Below are 18,367 nucleotides of genomic sequence, written 5' to 3'. Positions count from 1 at the left end.
TGCTTCCCCCCCTTTTTCTACAGGAAAAATAGCTACTCGAAGGGCATCTTTAAAATTTCATTGGTTTGTTAGGAACTTTTTTTCTTTTCTTTTAAACCACTGGCTAGCAGTCTGTGAGCCCAGTAGAAAATAACAAAAGCTGACCCTTACATAGGGCATACTATGTGCGCAAGCGTTATTCTATGTGATTTACATATATTAACTCATTTCTCTTAACAATCCTATGAGATGGACACCACTGTGATCTCCATTTTGGATGTGCTGAAACTGAGGGACAGAGGTAATGCAACGTGCTCAAGGTCATAGAGCTAGAAGTGGGGGAGCTGAGATTCAAACCCACGCAGTCTGGCTTCATACATCAGAGGAAAGCACTCAGTTTAGGTGTCGGGTTTACCTGTGTGAAATATGAAGAAAATCACTTATCTTTTCTGATTATGAAAAATCTCAGAATTTATACAGGGCCTGTTATACGCCAGGGACGCTAATACACGGTTTACTGGCATTATTTCATTTCTTTCTCACAATAAACCCGTGAGATACTATTTTTATCCCCATTTTAAAGACACAAATTTAAGGCACGGAGATGAAAAATGATTCGCCCAAAGATTGAAATCCAGGCAGACTGTCTCCACTACGAGCTTCTCAGTCTTTCCTGGCAGTAAAACGAGAGAACGGGGGACCTCAAAGGGATGCCACGAGAGTACAATGAAATAATGGATATGAAAAGGCCTCGGTGAACAAGTGCAAGGGATAAGGCCTACCCACTTGAATCACTGTTGAAAACTGGTTACCCGGGGCCCCTGGCCAACGGTTTCTAGTCCCAACCCAGCCCCTTCTCCGCCCAACCCACAGCGATATCTTTGAATCTCTTTCTCTATCTCCTCGGATCCTGCCCCCAAACACTTGGCTGAGCGGCGGACCGGAGAATAGAAGGTACGCGCGCGAGCAGGAGGCGGAGCCTGCCGCCCCGATCCGTACCGGGGGTGGCTTCTGCACATGCGTTGTGGCTCTACGGCTTCAGCTGCCTCCTCGCTGCAGCCAATCAGGGCCCGCGGCGCGCTCGAGACGTATTAACGCTATGTGAGTCGTTGCGTGCGAGGGGGGCGACGTAAGGGCGCTCCGCGAGCCCGTCTCTTCTCGAATGAAAGGAAACAACCTCCGGCGACAGAACCCCGCTCCCAGGCGCTGCCGGAGATCCAAGATCGAGTTCTTTCTCTTTCCCCTCATTGGCGCTTCTCCCCTGCCGTTCGCCTCTGGGCCCCGCCGGTGAGTCCCCACGGTACCCTGGGGCCCCCCATTCTCTGCCCGGCGGGAGAAGACAAGGAGGATGGCGGTGGCCAGGCCGCCGCCCCTGCCCGTTGTTAAGGGGGACTCTTGGTGGTCTCGCTTTATTGTCAGGGACCCCAGAAGCGCCGCTCATTGAAGGCGCTTGGCAGAGAGGCTGCTGAGAAAAGTGCTTCGGAGGAGCCAAGGGAGAGGTTAGGCTTAAGCCTAGACTTCGGGGGAGGGGGCGCAACATTTAAGGAGGACAAAATACCGGGAATTTTTAGTCTTTGCCATCGCTTAGGACATATTTGGGAAGGAGGGAGACTCCCAGTTTGGGAAGAGTGAGAGGAAGAATTGTTAGGATGGCAAGAAGGGTAGCCTTACGGAATGAGGAAAAACTCCGGGGTGGGGGGAATTAGGGGTGAAACTGAGATAGGAAACGAAGACTATTAGAGGGCGAACTCCTGGCGGGAGGAGGGTTAAAGAAAGTGGTAGGGTGATATTTTCCTGGATCCAGGAGGATTGGAAAAGGACAATTAGGGGACCCTGACTTTACGACCGAAAGGAACCTGCTAAAGTGCTTTATTGGAAGATAGTTTTGCGAGTTTATCTAGTGCTTGATTAGAGGGAGATCTTGGAGTCTAGTGTGTATTGAGGAATAAATAACGGAGAGGCTCCGGTACGTTATGTGTACCATCCTTTATTATATGGACGAGCAGCACGGCATTCTTTTGAAATTTCTTCGTTTCGATATCTGCGTGGAAGTTGAAAAATCCTTTAATTTTGAAAAACCTTTTCTTTTTATCGGCTTACTACGTAATATCAGGTCTTATTCATACAGTTCAAATTCTTTCTCTACCCTTGGGTTTGAAACAACTGGAAAATTCCTTTAGTTTCCTTTTGAATAACCGCAAAAAGCAGTGCGAAGCATGTAATAATATCGTGCAACCAAATTCAGGTGCCCTTCCGGTTCATCTCTTATTCGTTTATTTCTCTCCAGTGTAACTTTCCTGACAGAAATACTGCTTCTTGGATCATGTTTATATATTTTGATCTGTATATTTCAACTTCCTTGCGTGTGGAATTGTTTGATCTTCCGGAACTGCAGTTTTTGTTTTGTTTTGTTTTTCTGTGAAAATGGTCTTTCAGATATCAGACACTGAATGAGCTCTCGAGTTGGTTCTTGAATGCTCTCCTTGATGTTTCAGGTTATTTCCACCTTGGTGCTTTAAAGCATCTTGGAAAATCTGAAATGCACTGATTGCTTCAGCCTAACTAATCGGGTTTTTATATTTTTTCGGACATTTAAATTATGTTTCTCACGCTGCTATCTTTGCCTCTTTATTTCAGCTTTATAACATTACCATAATGCTATGTTTCTTTTAAGGAAAAGGTTTCATTGTTGGGTGAAAGCATCAAAGTTTGATCTCTGCATGCCCTGAAAAACCTTTTAGACTAAAATTAAAATGCCACATACTGTATGGATCATTATGAACCCCTTAATATTGGTCCTTGGAATGCCCTTATTCTCCTCAAGTAGAGACCACAAATGTGACAGCATTAGATAAAAATCTGCATTTTTATGATAAAGACATTTTTACTAGGAGTCATTGTTTCCATGATGTTCTCCACTTCATGTTTTACAAGGAGGCTGTAAAAAAAATTAGCAAGATATGCACAGATGCATTATTTGAATTTTAGTGGAAAAATCCATTTACTCATTGCACGTTGGGGAAAGTTTTTAATTGGTTTGGTGCACTTTTATGTGCGTTTCTGTTCACTTTACAAATTATATTTAAACTGATTACAGAAAAAATACACGAGTATTTCTGAATGCCAAATAAAGTGTACCTTTTCTTCTCTTTTAGATTTTGGGGTCTTTGATACCTAGAAAAGTAGGTTCTCAAAATTAGGATGAGAAATTTACCTGTTTATAAATGGAAAGAGGCAGGATTCCATATGGGTAGAATTTTGGGGACACCATTTTCAGAATTAATTTTAAGAATAAAAAGTGATGTTCTAATCTAGGAATTTACTTTGTCTTAAGCTGTTTTTATAGCTTATGCTAAGGTTGTACAGAAATTACACATTAAGATGTCTGTATAGATTGGATTCATAATGTGCCATCCTTTCAGCTGGCCAAGGATGACCAGGAGAAATGCTGAATACATTACATTTTTTTCAGAGTGCTTACTGTTCATTGCACAGTAGTAAAGAAAGCTAATTTAGAACTGAAGTAGCAAATTCTGGTGCTATTTATGAATTTTGATGTTTTGCATATTTAATTCTAAAGATGTTGGCAGCTACATTCTTGATAAAGCAACTGAACACATATTTGCCTGAGCAAATGCAAACACACTTCCCCTTTTGTTTCTTTTGTTTCTCTGTTATGTTCTTTTTTTTTTCTTTAATCCTAAAAGTATTTGCTGCCTGTTTTCAATCAGTTTCACGGTTTATAGCCAGTGCTATGAGTACAATACTGTTGTAAAGTATCCGATGCCATTTGCAAGAGTGAAGTATTTAAAATTGCAAATAGCGTTAAGAGTTTGTTAAACCCATCAATGCAGAGACTGTCAGGGCCTTTGAAGTTTCATTAAAGAGAAAAACAGATATAAATGGATGAGAAGATCTGTTTCTTTGTGACTTTGTTTCAGTTTTAAGTATTTGCATTTTATATTGTAAAGCACTGAATGGTTTGCATCTACCACCTTGATGGCTTCCAACTGCTCCTGTTCCTGTTGGTGAGCAAGTGCTTCTCAGAAAGAAACAGTGTAGTGTTAGTGAGTCCATTTTTTCAACATATTTTGAGAATGTTCAAATGTATGGAGGAATGGAAAGAATTTAGTAAATTTTAAGACAAAAATTTGAGATTTTAGTGACTGTAATGTGTGTTGTGGTAACCTGGGTCCTGAACTGCTTAGTTATGTTGATTTGGGAAACCTACACAATTCAAATAACTGATTTTACATTTGTTTATAGTCTTCTGAAGAATCCATGTTGAGATTGATGATCTAAATCTGAAACCTTCCGTGTTAGAGCTTTTCTTCCCTTTTTTTGTTTGACTATACTACCTATAGTTATAATTTGACTAAATTTAAGGCTCATTCAGAAAAATTTCCCTTTCTTTATACAGTATTACTAATTAAAGTATGAAAGTTACTACATTTAGAACACGACTGTCAGTTTGTAACTTTAATAAGCAGACTTTTGGAGTAAATCTCAGAGTCAGATAATACAGTTGTTTTTATAAATGATTGGTTCCTAAAGTCTGCATTTTTTAATAGACTGGTGTAAAGCTTAATGTTTTCCTTACTTGCAAAAGGAATACAATAGCAAAAACTAATAAAGATGTATACATGATTTTTTTAAACTTGAAAATAATTCAGCTTTTAAAAATAAGTGTTCCAAAGTCATGGTTATGTAAATTCATTTCTCATTTGTTGGATTATCAATATGTGAACTTTAAGGAGTTGTGCAGTTATAGAATTCTGTTCACCCTGGATATTGTGTAGTTCTCTTATTAGTTTTTACTCTGCTCTTAGATGTATAATTCTTTGTCTCCTTAAAGGGGCACCTAGCTAGCTATACATGAAAAATGTTTTTCATTAATTATGTCAGCAGATGACTATTTTAATATCATACACTGTTCATGTTTTATTTATCCATGCAGAAATAGTTCTAATTATTTCACATGTCCCTTAATTTGAGAGCAGTTTGATTTTTCTCAGTACTTCATTAACTTATCTTTATGCATATGCTGTACATTTTTTTAAATTACAGAGGTTTGAATATTAATTTGTCTATACTAAATAGCTATTTTTAAAGGCATATATTAACACCTAGGTCAAATATTAAGCAATTTATATTACTGTGTAAACTGATTTTTAAAACAAAATTAACCATTTTGTTGCCCTTCTTATTCTCTGTAGCATTTCTTGAGACATAAAGTGGCATTCTAAAGGCAATTTAAAAATCATGTCAAGCTCAGTTGAACAGAAAAAAGGGCCTACAAGACAGCGCAAATGTGGCTTTTGTAAGTCAAATAGAGACAAGGAATGTGGACAGTTACTTATATCTGAAAACCAGAAGGTGGCAGCACACCATAAGTGCATGGTAAGTATGCCCGCAGCAAGCAAGAGACCTGAAACCATGAGAATCTTAATAATGAATATTCCTGATTACTAAACAAAGCAACAAAACCAGTTAAACTTCTAAGAAATGGTTTCTCCCTAATGCTATGCCATTTTTACTTGAATATTTCCTTTTAAATTTAACATCTTATTCACTGTTTCACTGTAATTTCTTTATATATGAACCTTAATTTTTTTTAAATGTAATTTATAGCTCTTTTCATCTGCTTTGGTATCATCACACTCTGATAACGAAAGTCTTGGTGGATTTTCTATTGAAGATGTCCAAAAGGAAATCAAAAGAGGCACGAAGCTGGTAAGTTGGTATTTCTGCCTCTTGAGAATAAAACTTACTTTAAGCTCATTAAGGAGGAAATTGCTTATTTTAGAGTGTATCGTGTTATTAACTGAGTGTAATTTTTTTAAATTGCAGTCTTATTTTTTTCCCCAAATCAGCAAATTGCAAGGCTAGGTTTAACTTATTTGTCAATCAACGAAAAAGGAGTGAATCAATATGTATATTATCCATTCTTTTTCTTTTCAAAAAGAATTAAAATCTTCTTGGAGGCCATGTTGACTTACAAAACAAGCAGATTGCTTAATTTGAATGTTTCATGTGTTAAAGTCTTCATTCACGTATATTTTGATAATTAAAATTCTGAAATGTTTTCATTTTCCATTAATAAAGTAATTGTGATCATTACAAATGAAGATGACAGAACCCTTTCAACAGGAAAATGTTAGTAGTTGCTGCACAACGTATTTTACCATGGTTCAGCTATACAACACAGCATTTCTGACTTTGGATAACTTTTGGTGAATCTTACAGTTTTTCTGAAGCTGTGCTAAGTGTAATGTTCCTGCAGTTGTCTTCACTACCAAGTAACCAGTTTGGCAAGATACTGTATTGCTCTGTTGGAGAGGTAGTGTCGTCTCTGTTGCTATTTAATACATTATGGTTTACATTGAGACAGTGTCTTCTCATTTGGTTATTTTTCTCCTCTGAGCTCTTTATTGAAATTACATCTGTAAATGTACCTTCAGTAGCTGCACTATCAAGTGTTTCATTATTTTAAAGACGGGTTTGGCAGAACATGTATCTATGTTCTTAGGCACTAAGTAGTCTCATATTTCATAAAGAATCTAATGGGAAAGGGGGGCTATCATTTTGATGTCAGGAATAATCTATTTTGAAAAGTAGTCAGTTTTCTAGTATTAGTTTAAAGAAAAGAAAAACAATATGAAGAAGTTCAAAGATAACATTTGAGATTTGTTTTAAGGATGAATAGTCTCAAACCCTAGAATCAGTATTGACACAAATGGGAATTCAGAGGTCAGACAGTTTTTGTTGTAGTGAGACCTTAACTGTGAAAATGTTTATATTCCCCACCCTCAAAACTATAGATAACAATAGAATGCTGCATTTTTTTAAAAATGCGTGTTTTTTTTATTTGGTGGTTTTAGATTTCTTCATGTTACTGTGGCTTGCTGAGTTTTGAGAACCAGAGCAGTTATGTTTTTATTTCCTAGTCCTTAAAAGCAACTTTGGGTACAAAGAAAGAATACTATTTACTTGAAGCTAGTTGTATTGTAACCCTTATCACCCCATTATTTATTCCTTGGCATTATGAATATTCCTGGAAAATGCATCTACATCCTGACTTGTTAACATTTTTGTTATTTGACATGGCTGCTCTAGTCAGAACAGGAGCAGTTTTGGTCCCTGATGTTACTGTGTTATTAAGAAATGCAGTGCCTAGTTTTATATGAAGCAGCAGCATACATCTGTCAGTATTGCTAAATTCAGTGGAGCTTTAATTTATTTGTACCTGTTTGTGCAGAAAGCATCAGAACTTGGTACAGATTTCACTATTATAAATGGTTTTGATTAATTTTTAATGGTATGGTGTAGGGAGTTAATTTTTTTTGCCCAAGTGTAGTGAGTTATAAATAACTAAGCTTGTTCCTTGATCTAGGGAGTAGAACAGTATTGGAGGTTAAGACCACAAGCTTTAGTAACTAACTAGCTGGGTGACCCTGGGCAAGTTGATTTACTTCTCTACACCATGTTTTCTTCGCCTGCCAAAAGGAGATAATGGTAGTACTTGCCTTCCAGGGATATTGTGAGAATCAAAAAAGAGACTATACAGGATTTAGCATGGTACCTGGTACATGGTTAAGACTTGATAAATGGTAGTCCCTGTTGTAGTTATTGTTCGTAAGTAATAATAAGATCCTGCTAATATTGTTGTAGGCTAATGAAAAGGTTGCTGGGCTGGGAATTCATGAGGCCTGTTTTTTTAATAACTGCCACTGACACATTATATAACTTAGGGCAAGTCACCAACGGTAAACGGATAATGCTGTATCACTGCTTACTAAACAGTGATGTTGCATAACTAAAGAGTGCTATAAGAGATATAAAGAGTTACCTTAGGAAAGGTGCGGGTTTTTTCTTTTTTCTTTTCTTTTTTGGCTGTGCCGCATGACTTGTGGGATCTTAGTTCCCCGACCAGGGATTGAACCTGCGCCCTTGGCAGTGAAAGCATGGAGTTTTAGCCAGCGGACCGCCAGGGAATTCCCTTAGGAAAGGTGTTTTGTAGCCATTTTGAGACTGTGGGCATCCAGCATTGAGGAATAGTGGCAGAAGGAGAGAACTTTTGAGCCAGGTATATAATTTTGCTCCCTTTCCTTCTCCTAAAACGTCAGAATTTAAATAATTTACATAGGGGCTAGGAACTGGAGTAGCATCTGTATGTTTAATTTTGAAATAATTTTTAAGTCTCCTTTTAACCTTTAGTTTTGTCCCTTCCATTACATCATTTTTACGTGAAGTACTATCAAGTAACCAAAATTCCAGATTTTGGTTTTCTTATTTACTTTTCCCTGTGCAGATTTGTCTAAGCAATAAAAGGGCCATAAATCAAATAGAAAGGGAGAAAAAAAGTGGAGAGTTTCATGTAAGTAGGTAAGCTACGTGTAAACTAGATAATCAGTTTCCCTAATTGACTTTTTAAGGCATTTTATCCTGTGAGTCTGCCCTGGCTCCTGTTCATCTAGATTTTAGGTGAAAAGTGGGTCATGAGTTCCCGTTGAAAATAATGAAAAACAGGAGTGCTGGTCCATGGGTGCTTTTAAGACAGGTTCCAGTCTGTATCTCGTGCTGGCTCCAGAGGTTCTCACTTGCCCCAAAGAAAAGGAGAAAGAGAAGAGTCTGGGGTTTGAGGTGAAAGTATATAGGCGGCCAGATGGGTCAGAGTCTTGAGAGGATGGGAAGTCACAGTAGAGCCGGAGGTATGGGTGGCAAGTGTGTTCTTGCTGCCACAGGCCATTTTCCAAGATTTTCACGTCAGCCACAAGGATCGGGGAGGAAAGCCATTCTGCACGAACATATTCATCTCTTTTACATCACCTTTAAGCACCAAGATGGACCAGGAGACATTTGCCAGCCTACTAAGGTTTTTATAATTTGAGACTCTGTTTTTGCAATTAAGACAGATTTTTTTTTTCCAGAATGGTTTCTAGTTCCTCTTGAATTCATATGTGGAGACACCACATCTGTACCATCTACGCTTATTCTCCAGCCATCTAGCCAAGAAATGCAAATTTCCAAGTAAGATTATGAGTTATCGTTGCTGTTTTCATTTTGTTTAAGGAGACACTTGAGTATATTTGAAGAACATACTCTTGCTGGATGAAACTAGGTGGTGAGATCATTAAGAGTATCTACATCGGGGGAATTCCCTGGTAGTCCAGTGGTTAGGACTTGGCACTTTCACTTCTGGGGCCGGGGTTCGATCCCTGGTCAGGGAACTAAGATCCCACCAAAAAAAAAAAAAAGGAAAAGAAAAGAAAAAGAGTATCCACATCAGATAGTTACTGTTAAAATTGGTACCTATGTCACATATATCACAGACTCTAGGAATAGAAGGAGTTGAGAGGCCATTTAGTTCACTTTCCCTCCCCTTAGGCAAGATTACCTAAAAGCCATGTAACATAGATTTTTTTGGTCTATCTTATTTTAAATATATCAAGAAATTGTGATTCTACCCAAGCAACCTGGAACAGGACCAGTATTATATAACACTCTTCACAGTTGCGAAATTCATCCTTCAGTATAACTCAAGTATCTCACTTAAGTTAGAGTCATTTATTCTAGGTCTGCCTCTTTCCATTAAAGGAAATAGTTGGTTTTTTTCTATATTAAAAATGAAAAGTCCTTCATAAACTTGATGACTATCCTCAGGTCATTCCTAAACTTTCCCTTTTTCAAACTAAATTTTACCCACATGTCTTAAGAAATCCTTTGAACATTTTTCCTGCTTTTTTCAGTAGCAGAAATAGCTAACATTTATTGAACACTTAATATGTGCTAGGAACTGGGCTAAGTACTTTAAATACATGAACCTTTTTAATCCTTACAGTCATATTGTGAGATAGGAAGGCATCCATTCTCACTTTACAGATTAGGAAACTGAGGCTCAGAGAAGTAACCTGACTATGGTCATATAGCTAGTAAGTGGCAGAGCTGGAATTTGAATCCAGGGCCAGTTAACTCCAAAGCCAGAACTCTTAATTTCTAGGTTATGCTAGACTGCCTTTTAAGCTACCTAACCAAAAATCACATTTTAAAACATGTAATGATTAGAGCTTAGAAGTTTTCTAATAAAGATGGAAATATACTGAATTTAGGGCATAATCAGACTCCTATTAATATATTCTGTTAATAGCATTGTTTTGGGGACAAAAATCCTACATACATACTATGTAAGAATATTCCAAGTCTGTATTATGCTCAAGATACTTTTTGTAGCCTCTGAAAATAAAAAGACATATTTTACATAGTGTTTAGTTTATTTACTCAGTACCAGTAGAGTGCTTGGCACCCCAGAGAAACAGGGTGTCTCATTTTGAGAGTTCATGATCTAGATATTGGGCATGCCATGAATCTGCATATATGACAATTTATAGATACACCTTTTTATTCTGTGCGGGAGGGGTCTTGCCAATTTAGGTGCTTAAGACTACTTCCTAGAGATGGTAAGTTTAAAAAAAGAAAAGGATGAGTCCATGAAATAGGTTAACTATAACAGAATGGGTCATTGCGACTGGCAGTAATGGATTAGAATTGAGAAAGGTGGGATGATTACAGGGTCTTCAAACATTAGACAGGAATTTCAACTTAGATAGGGGGGGCAAAGCAGGATTTTTCAGGAGACAGGTAATACACAGTAGTCATTGTGGAGAATGAAGTATAATAATGGCAACATATTTGTCTGCTGTACATAGATGTCCTGCAGGCAGGCATCTTAAACTCAACCAGTATTCATCATCTCCCTACCCTGAAACCAGATTCTCTTTCTGAATCATTTACCTTCAGTTCTTCCTTCTTTCACATCAGTCACATCGATTCTACTTCTGGGATGTCTCAGCCCTCTTGTCTTTCTTACTGCGACCCTGTAACCAGTCTTCCTCTTCCCAGCCTTCCAACATACTGCTGGTATTTACTTGATCTCTACTTTTATAACCTAGTATCACTCACTTCCTGACTCCAAACCTTTACTGATTCCTTAATGCCTACAAAATAATACCTGCCCTTCAGAAGTCGTACCTTAACCCACGTTTTCCATTCCTAATGTCATCCCCTCTCCTCTCGGTTTCCCAAGTGTCCTCTGCTTGTCCCCACATCTGTCCATGTACAGATGTTATTCATCTCCTAGCTGCCTCTCAGAACTTCTCTCTGTTTTTGAGTCCAACTCAACCTTCACCTCTGTCATAGAGTTTAACACTATGCATTGTACTTGTTACACGTGCACAAGCCATTCTCCTCCACTGTGCTGTGAACTCTGGGAGAGCAGAGACTGTATTTTCTTTGCCCAGCATAGGATTAAGCGGGGGAAATGCATGGAAAACACTTAGCACGGTGCTTGACGTCTCATTTGTGCTCAGTTATACTCTAGTAAATGGGCACTCATTAACTGTTGGCTGAATTTGAAGGAGGGAAGGGCTTCAATTGGATAATAGTGTGAAGCTTAAATAATGGGCTAGGTGTAAATTGACCACGGAAGTAATAGTATAAGCATAAAATTCCTGTGTTTTGGTTAATCAGTGTTTTAGTGTTGTTATGCAGCTCTAGCAGTTTGAAGAGGAAGGAGAGAAACCTAGAGGGAAAAATCAGGTTGGTTATTTGTTCAGGATGGTGGAGAGCTGTGTATGCCTCAAACAAGGGTGTTTTCATGTTTCTTCAACCTTCACTCTACCAGTAGGGTGTTAAATTTTTGGTGTTTTCCTCAGGCATTGTATTCGTCAAGGCCTCCACCTAGAGTCTAGAAATCATCTGTGTCCATTTATCAGACACTTAATTGGGTGCCTACTTCGTACCAAGCACAATGCTAGACACTTTGTATGCAATCATGAATAAATGTACTTTGGCCTTAGAAGTATGTAAAGAATGCCACAGGGGAGCTGGGAGAGAGGACCATAATTAATGTTACCTGAGAAGTCAAAAGACTTCATAGAAAGTGACATTTGAAGTGTGATCCACTGGGAAAATGATGCTGTAGAACTCAAAGGGGGAAGAGTTTCAAGGAGGAGGAAGTACTTTTGACAAGTATTAAATGAATATTAAATGCCAGTGCTATTTAAAGTAGAGTGTGTGTGGCTTATTTGGCATTCATTAAGGGTGAAATGGAGCACCCAAAGTGTATAGAACGCAACCGCTGCTTACTACATACAAAGAAGCAGAAGATGCCAGGTAATTAATGGTGCTACCAAATCCTTACAGCAGTGGTACTTAACCAACTATTAAATCAGAAAGGGGTGTGGGTGGGTTGCAGATAGGTATTTTCTGAAAAAGATTCCCAAGTGATTTTTGATGAACACTCTCCGTTATGGACCATTGCCTTAGGACAGGGATCGGGACACTTCGTGTAAAGGATCAGATAATAAATATTTAAGGCTTTGCTAGCCACATTGTTTCAGTTGCGGTCACAGACAATACACAAAGAAGTGAACATGTCTGTGTGCCAGTAAAGCTTTTTTTATGAAAACAGGTGATGGGCCGAATTGGGCTTGCAGGATCCTTGCCTTACAGTATTTTGGGGGAAAAACAGGTAAATCTTTTCCTCAAGATTTGTCCACTGGCCTCATTGTCATCTGTGTAACTAAGTGTACATGCGTCATGAATGTATTCGTATAAATGTGAATTTTTTTGAAAGCTCATTATGGCATGCAGATTAATTTAAATGTGCACAGATATTTTACCTGTCATTTATATAAAATGAACTTTGTTTTACTTTGGAGGTGATTAAGGAGAATGAATGTGAGGCCAAAGAGAAACTTCAGATCTAATGATGGAGAAAATCAGGTCTTTGACTATTACTGAATAAATTAATTTTTTTAAAATTCACAAATTTTTTTCCTTTGCCTTCATTGAATATTGATACTTCTTTGTAATTGAGAATACTGTAAATTTATGTCATTATATAATCACTTCTCACTTATTTGTGCTAATGGAAGAGAACCCAAACCAGTAGTATAAAATAATCTATGTCTGGTTTTGGGGGGATGTCTTGGTACTTATTTGAGCATGGATTGTAGTTGGTGTTCTTCACAGATTAAGTATAGTAAGCAGCCTGGCACTTTAGAGTACCCTCAGCCTGAAAGACCTACATCTTAGAAGAGCTTAAACATAAAGATCTGAGCTCAGAAAAACTCTGAATCTTTCAGATGAATAAAACAAACTTCAAAAGCTCCGATAAGATAACTTTATATTCCTCATAATGATGATTCATAAAGTTGGATGGAGTTGGAGTATGTGATATTGAGAGCTAGGTCAGGAGACTAGGTTAAGTAAGAGCTTGATAGGCTTACTTGCCCTCTGATTTCCAAAAGACTTCTGAAATTATTTATTCAGTAACTGCTTAGAATTGTTTATTACTTTAGTAAAAAAACAAGTGCTTTTCAGTAGCCCTGTTTTTTAGAAGCACTTGGAATTTAAGATCCTAATCTATCAAGTCACTTTTCAGTGACTTTGACAGCTTTCAGATTTCATTTTTGCTTTCTAACTTTCTACTTAGACCTAATTATTTTATTATATAACCCTTATTAAGAATATTTTATTAAGTTTGTGTTTTTTTGAGACCTTCTTCAAAATGCTGTATATATATATATATTTTTTTTAATTGTAGCTGTAGGATAAACCAGAAACAGTTATGAGTTCATGTTCCACCTTTCTGGGCAGTGGTCATTTTTTTTTTTTTAGGAGTTTTTAACAAATCAAGTGGACAGTATCTGCTAAGCAGTTAATTCAGACTTTTCTCTGTTTTCTGACTGTGTTGGATATGTGAGGTATTACTCTATATAAAGTAATGAACCTGGAGTTAGGAGCATTTTTTAGGCAGCTCTGAAAACTTGCCCCAACCGCACTGTCCTCCATTCTAGTTTGAACTGGAGGTAGTGTTTTCTGTTATTAAAAATAACACAGAATAACAAACACCAGTGTAAGGTGAACTACTCTCACTTTATTTTTGTCTCGTTTCTCCTGTGAAAATATCCTAGGTACCCTATTCCCAACTCCCAAGTGCTTTTTTTAAAAAGATTTTTTGAGGTGGACCATTTTTAAAATCTTTATTGAATTTGCTACAATATTGCTTCTGTTTTATGTTTTTGGCCCGGAGGCATGTGGGATCTTAGCTCCCCGACCGGGGATGGAATCCACACCCCCTGCATTGGAAGGCGAAGTCTTAACCACTGGACCACCAGGGAAGTCCCTCTGATTTTTCTTTGTTTTGCTTTTGTTTTTTTTCCTACAGGCTTTTTTTTTTTGAAACCTCTTTCATTCTCTGTACATTTGTAGCAGTTTTCTTGCAGCAGGTATCTTGAGAGTAGTAAGTACTTGGCTGTGAGAATTGATGTACTATACACTGGTGATCAGTTACTGACATGCATAGTAGATGTACAGCAGTTAAGCTGAGCAAGCTAAGACTTAGAGCTTTTCCCCAAGAGCCTTCTCTTTCTGCCTGTCCTAGAAATTGGCAATCTCATTTGTTTTGCCTTGTCTCTGTCTGTGGTCTTAGTTGAGTTTTCCCTGAGCTTCCCCCATAGCAACTAAGAAAGCAGTATTTTTCCTTTTATTACTTAAGACTTCTTCCTTTTGCAAAGTGAATTTCAGTCCTGGCCTATTTCAGTTGACTGAGGAGCAGGTATGTCCCAGCCTCTGTCTTCTGCGGGACTTTAGCTAAGTCATAGTCCTTTCAGTTCCGTTTGCCTCCTCTCAGGCGTGACTTAGTTCCTCTTTCGTCTGTGGATCAGCTCCTTGAGACTCTGCTTGTGTGGCACAACTTAATCTTAACATAGTAAAGCTTTGCAGACAGTAGAACCCTAGTTACCAGGGGCAGGAGGGGTGGGGGAAATGGGAGATGTTTGTTAAAAGGTACAAAGTTGCAGTTATGTAGGATAAATAAGTCTAGAGATCTCCTGTACAGCATGATGACCATAGTTAATAATACCCTATGGTATCCTGGAAATTTGTTGAGAGTGGATTTCTGGTGCTTGTACCACATGCACTAAAAAAAATGGTAATTATATGGAGAGATGGATATGTTAATTAGCTCAACTCTAGTAATCATTTCACTATGTATATGTATATTAAAACATGGTGGGGGCTTCCCTGGTGGCACAGTGGTTGAGAGTCCGCCTGCCAATGCAGGGGACGCAGGTTCTTGCCCCGGTCCGGGAAGATCCCACATGTCACGGAGCGGCTGGGCCCGTGAGCCATGGCCGCTGAGCCTGCGCATCCGGAGCCTGTGCTCCGCAATGGGAGAGGCCACAACAGTGAGAGGCCCGCATACCGCAAAAAAAAAAAAAAAAAAACAAACATGGTGTACATCCTAAATATATATAATTTTTATTAACATTTTTAAAAAAGATAGTATGATATGCAGACATCTATAAGAGTCTCTTTTTCTAATCTCCCCATTTTGGAAGAAGTAATTGATTATTGAAATTTATTAGGTCTACTAGGTAGCAAACTGAACAGAGGAATAAAAGTAAAAGAAAAATCATTAACAGCAAAGAAATTTTCACCTCACTTCTCTAAAGAACTTGAAATCAGGGTATAGGCAGGATAAGCTGAGAATTGACATTTATACCTATATTGAAGACAGGAAGTTGGCCTTCAACAGAATATTTGATATGTGGGATGGACCTTTTTCAGGGAGGAGGAAGTCCGCCATTGTCCTTGAGAAATGTGTTCCTGTCAGATTAACTTTGATTTGCCCACATGGAGAGCAACCTGGCTACAGTGCAAGCATGACACTCGTTCTGCTGAGGGCCCAGTAGGGCCTATGACAGATTGGAGGGCAAATGTTTTGTGTAAAGAGGAATACAGGATAACATCACTCAGGTCCAACCAACTGGTGCCTTGCTGTGTTGGGGGGGCCCGTTTTCCTATTATTCTACATTTTTTTCGATAGAAGTCCTCTTTGTTTTATTTTCCATAATACTTATTTTTTTAAAGAAAAGTATACTAGCCACCTATCTAGTTTCTCAGCTTCTTTAATTTTCTTTTTATCTCTTTTTGATTCTCTCTGCTCATTCTCTGTCCCTTCAATTGGATTGTTCTCCTCAATTTCACCTTTCCAAATCAGACTTTTAAAATATTTTTAGATGTATTTTAAGATAATTATGTCAAGTCTGCAGTTATTAGAAACGTGAATGAGAAAAAAATATTCCATATGATATTAAAATCTTCAATAACAGAGTAACCTGAGTTGCTGTAGTTAACTGGTTATACTTGGGGCAGATTTGAATTTATAACCAGCCAAAACACATTTTGATATATTTTGGGCACTTGGTTTCCTTCTCATTCTCGATAATTGAGTACTACATGGTTAAGTCACAGTGTTTGTCTTCCAAAAAACTCGTTCTAGAAGCACTTGATGGATAAAATCTATACATTTATAAAGATAATTTGTCATACAAGGAAGTAAAATGGTAAGAGCCAAAATGAATACTCTATCTTAAGTCCCATAGGTGTTCAAGTAAAAAGAATTATTTCAGGTGTTGCAATATAGTAGTGATATCTTGAACATAGTAGTGTTCCCATTCTGTATTCATAGGTACACAAGCAGATATACATTTTATATTTAGTTTTATTATGGACACTTTTTTGGTATTTTCTTAGTACTTTGCCAGAATTTCATATACAAACAGAAATACCTGCTTATGTATGAATGCTGCATAAAATAGATCCTGTGAATTCTAATTAAGAAAAATTCCTACTCCTAGCCTTCAGAAGAATCTTCCACTCTCTGAAAACAGTTTTATTGGGATATCTTCCTCTTTCTTTTCTTCCTTGAGATAAACTGACAAAATAAAAGTGAGAATAAGCTTTTTCTCACTTAAAAAAATTTTATTTGTTCTGAGTTGCTGTAGTTAACTGGTTATACTTTGGGCAGATTTGAATTTATAACCAGCCAAAACACATTTTGATATATTTTGGGCATTTGGTTTCCTCCTTATTCTCAGTAAACTGAGAGATGGGTATTGAAATCATTTGCTAGAGTATTTCCAATGGTTTTTAAATAATTTTTTGTAATTTCCCCTTTGTAGAAAAATCAGAAAATATAGGAAATGATGAAGAAGAAAACCAATCACACACAGATAGTCACTCAGCATTTTGCTATGTTTACTTCCACCTATTTTCAAAGAATATATGTTGTAAACATAATTAGCATACCTAACTTTGTATCCTGCTTTATTTTTTCACTTAATGTTATACATAAACCTTTTCCCATGCCATTAAATGTTTTTGAAAAGAGTAAAGAACATTCCTACATATGGTTGTACTGTAATTTATTTAAACATTTTTCAGTGGTTGTTTTCCACAGGTGGTTTTACATTTTGGGCTATTCCAACTCTGCAGTGAACATGATTGCATATACACCATTCAAGTATGATTTATTTTGTAGACTAGATTAATTCAAGGAAAATTACTGGATCAGAGAGTATAAACTTTTAATAAGTTCTAAGATAAATAAGGCAAGTTGCTGTCCAGAGAGTAGACCAATTTCCAGCAGTATCTGAGGGTGCCCATCTCACTGTGTTTGCCAGTGCTGAGCCTCTACAGGATTTTTAACAGTACCTCTCCTTTTATTTTTGCTTGCTCGTTGAACTCAATAATTTTTTTCAGAATGTACCTAAGCAAGCACATTTTCGATGTAATTTCGAAATGAGCTACTTGCAGTACAGTTCTTAATGAAGTAGTGGTAATGTTAAATTTATTAAGTTAAAAACCAAGTGACAGTATGTACAAAATTACATAGAAAAATACTTTCACGTAAGCATAGCAACACTGTAATGGTGTCTACACTTGATGAGTATGAGCGATCTTTTAATTTTCTTTGTGCTCTTTGGTGTTTTCCACAATTTCTATAAGTCTGATTTTTTTGATTAGAAGTATAATTTACTAAAATAACAGAACCTCATAAATAAGTTGTAGTACAAATGCTCCACCTCCTCAAGAATTTATAAGCCACCCAAAAGTATTTAACAACTTTCCCTGCTTGATAATTTGGCACAGTGTTTCTTTTTACAGTATTGCTTTGAAGTTTATTTATTTAAGGAAGTGGCGTATTTCTTTCGCATTAATAATGGGCACTGGCCATCATGTTTTCTGGGAAGTACCTGTATTGAGAATGTTTGTTTCTGACTTACATAGGAGTCTTTTTTAAACGATAGCTTGAATGAGAGGTTGAGTGTTTGACTTGCTTAGAGAAATGTAAGGCATTTTATTAGAATTTACATTAGCCTCTTGGTACACTAAAATTGCTTAGGGGCCAAGTAATCCAAAAATTAGGATGTTCTTTATGTTAAAATTAATCAAGAGGAATGAGAACGTTCCAAATGAGGCATCTAGCACCCAAGAAACAAATGAACAGATTTTAAGATTTACCTTACTGTGAATTTAT

At 37.4% G+C, this 18,367-nt stretch overlaps 1 protein-coding gene across 3 annotated transcripts in view; it reads left to right on the top strand.

Annotated features, from left to right (window-relative positions):
* Positions 1 to 1,092: 1,092 nt before the first annotated feature.
* The window catches only part of PHF6 (PHD finger protein 6), a 52,587-nt gene continuing 35,312 nt past the window's right edge, over positions 1,093 to 18,367 (top strand). For 2 of the 3 annotated variants that reach the window (XM_081221663.1, XM_081221662.1), the window contains exons 1-3: positions 1,093 to 1,266; positions 5,196 to 5,379; positions 5,611 to 5,712. In XM_081221663.1, coding sequence (XP_081077789.1) covers positions 5,242 to 5,379; positions 5,611 to 5,712 — 240 coding nt within the window. In that variant the 5' untranslated portion in view covers positions 1,093 to 1,266; positions 5,196 to 5,241. The remainder of the gene's footprint in view (positions 1,267 to 5,195; positions 5,380 to 5,610; positions 5,713 to 18,367) is intronic. The other variant, XM_081221664.1, reaches the window with a different exon arrangement.

Source organism: Mesoplodon bidens (assembly GCF_964165515.1).
Source record: "Mesoplodon bidens genome assembly, chromosome: X".
NCBI lineage: Eukaryota > Metazoa > Chordata > Mammalia > Artiodactyla > Ziphiidae > Mesoplodon > Mesoplodon bidens.
The sequence above is the reverse complement of the archived record's forward strand: the minus strand, read 5'-3'. Positions and strand labels throughout refer to the sequence as shown.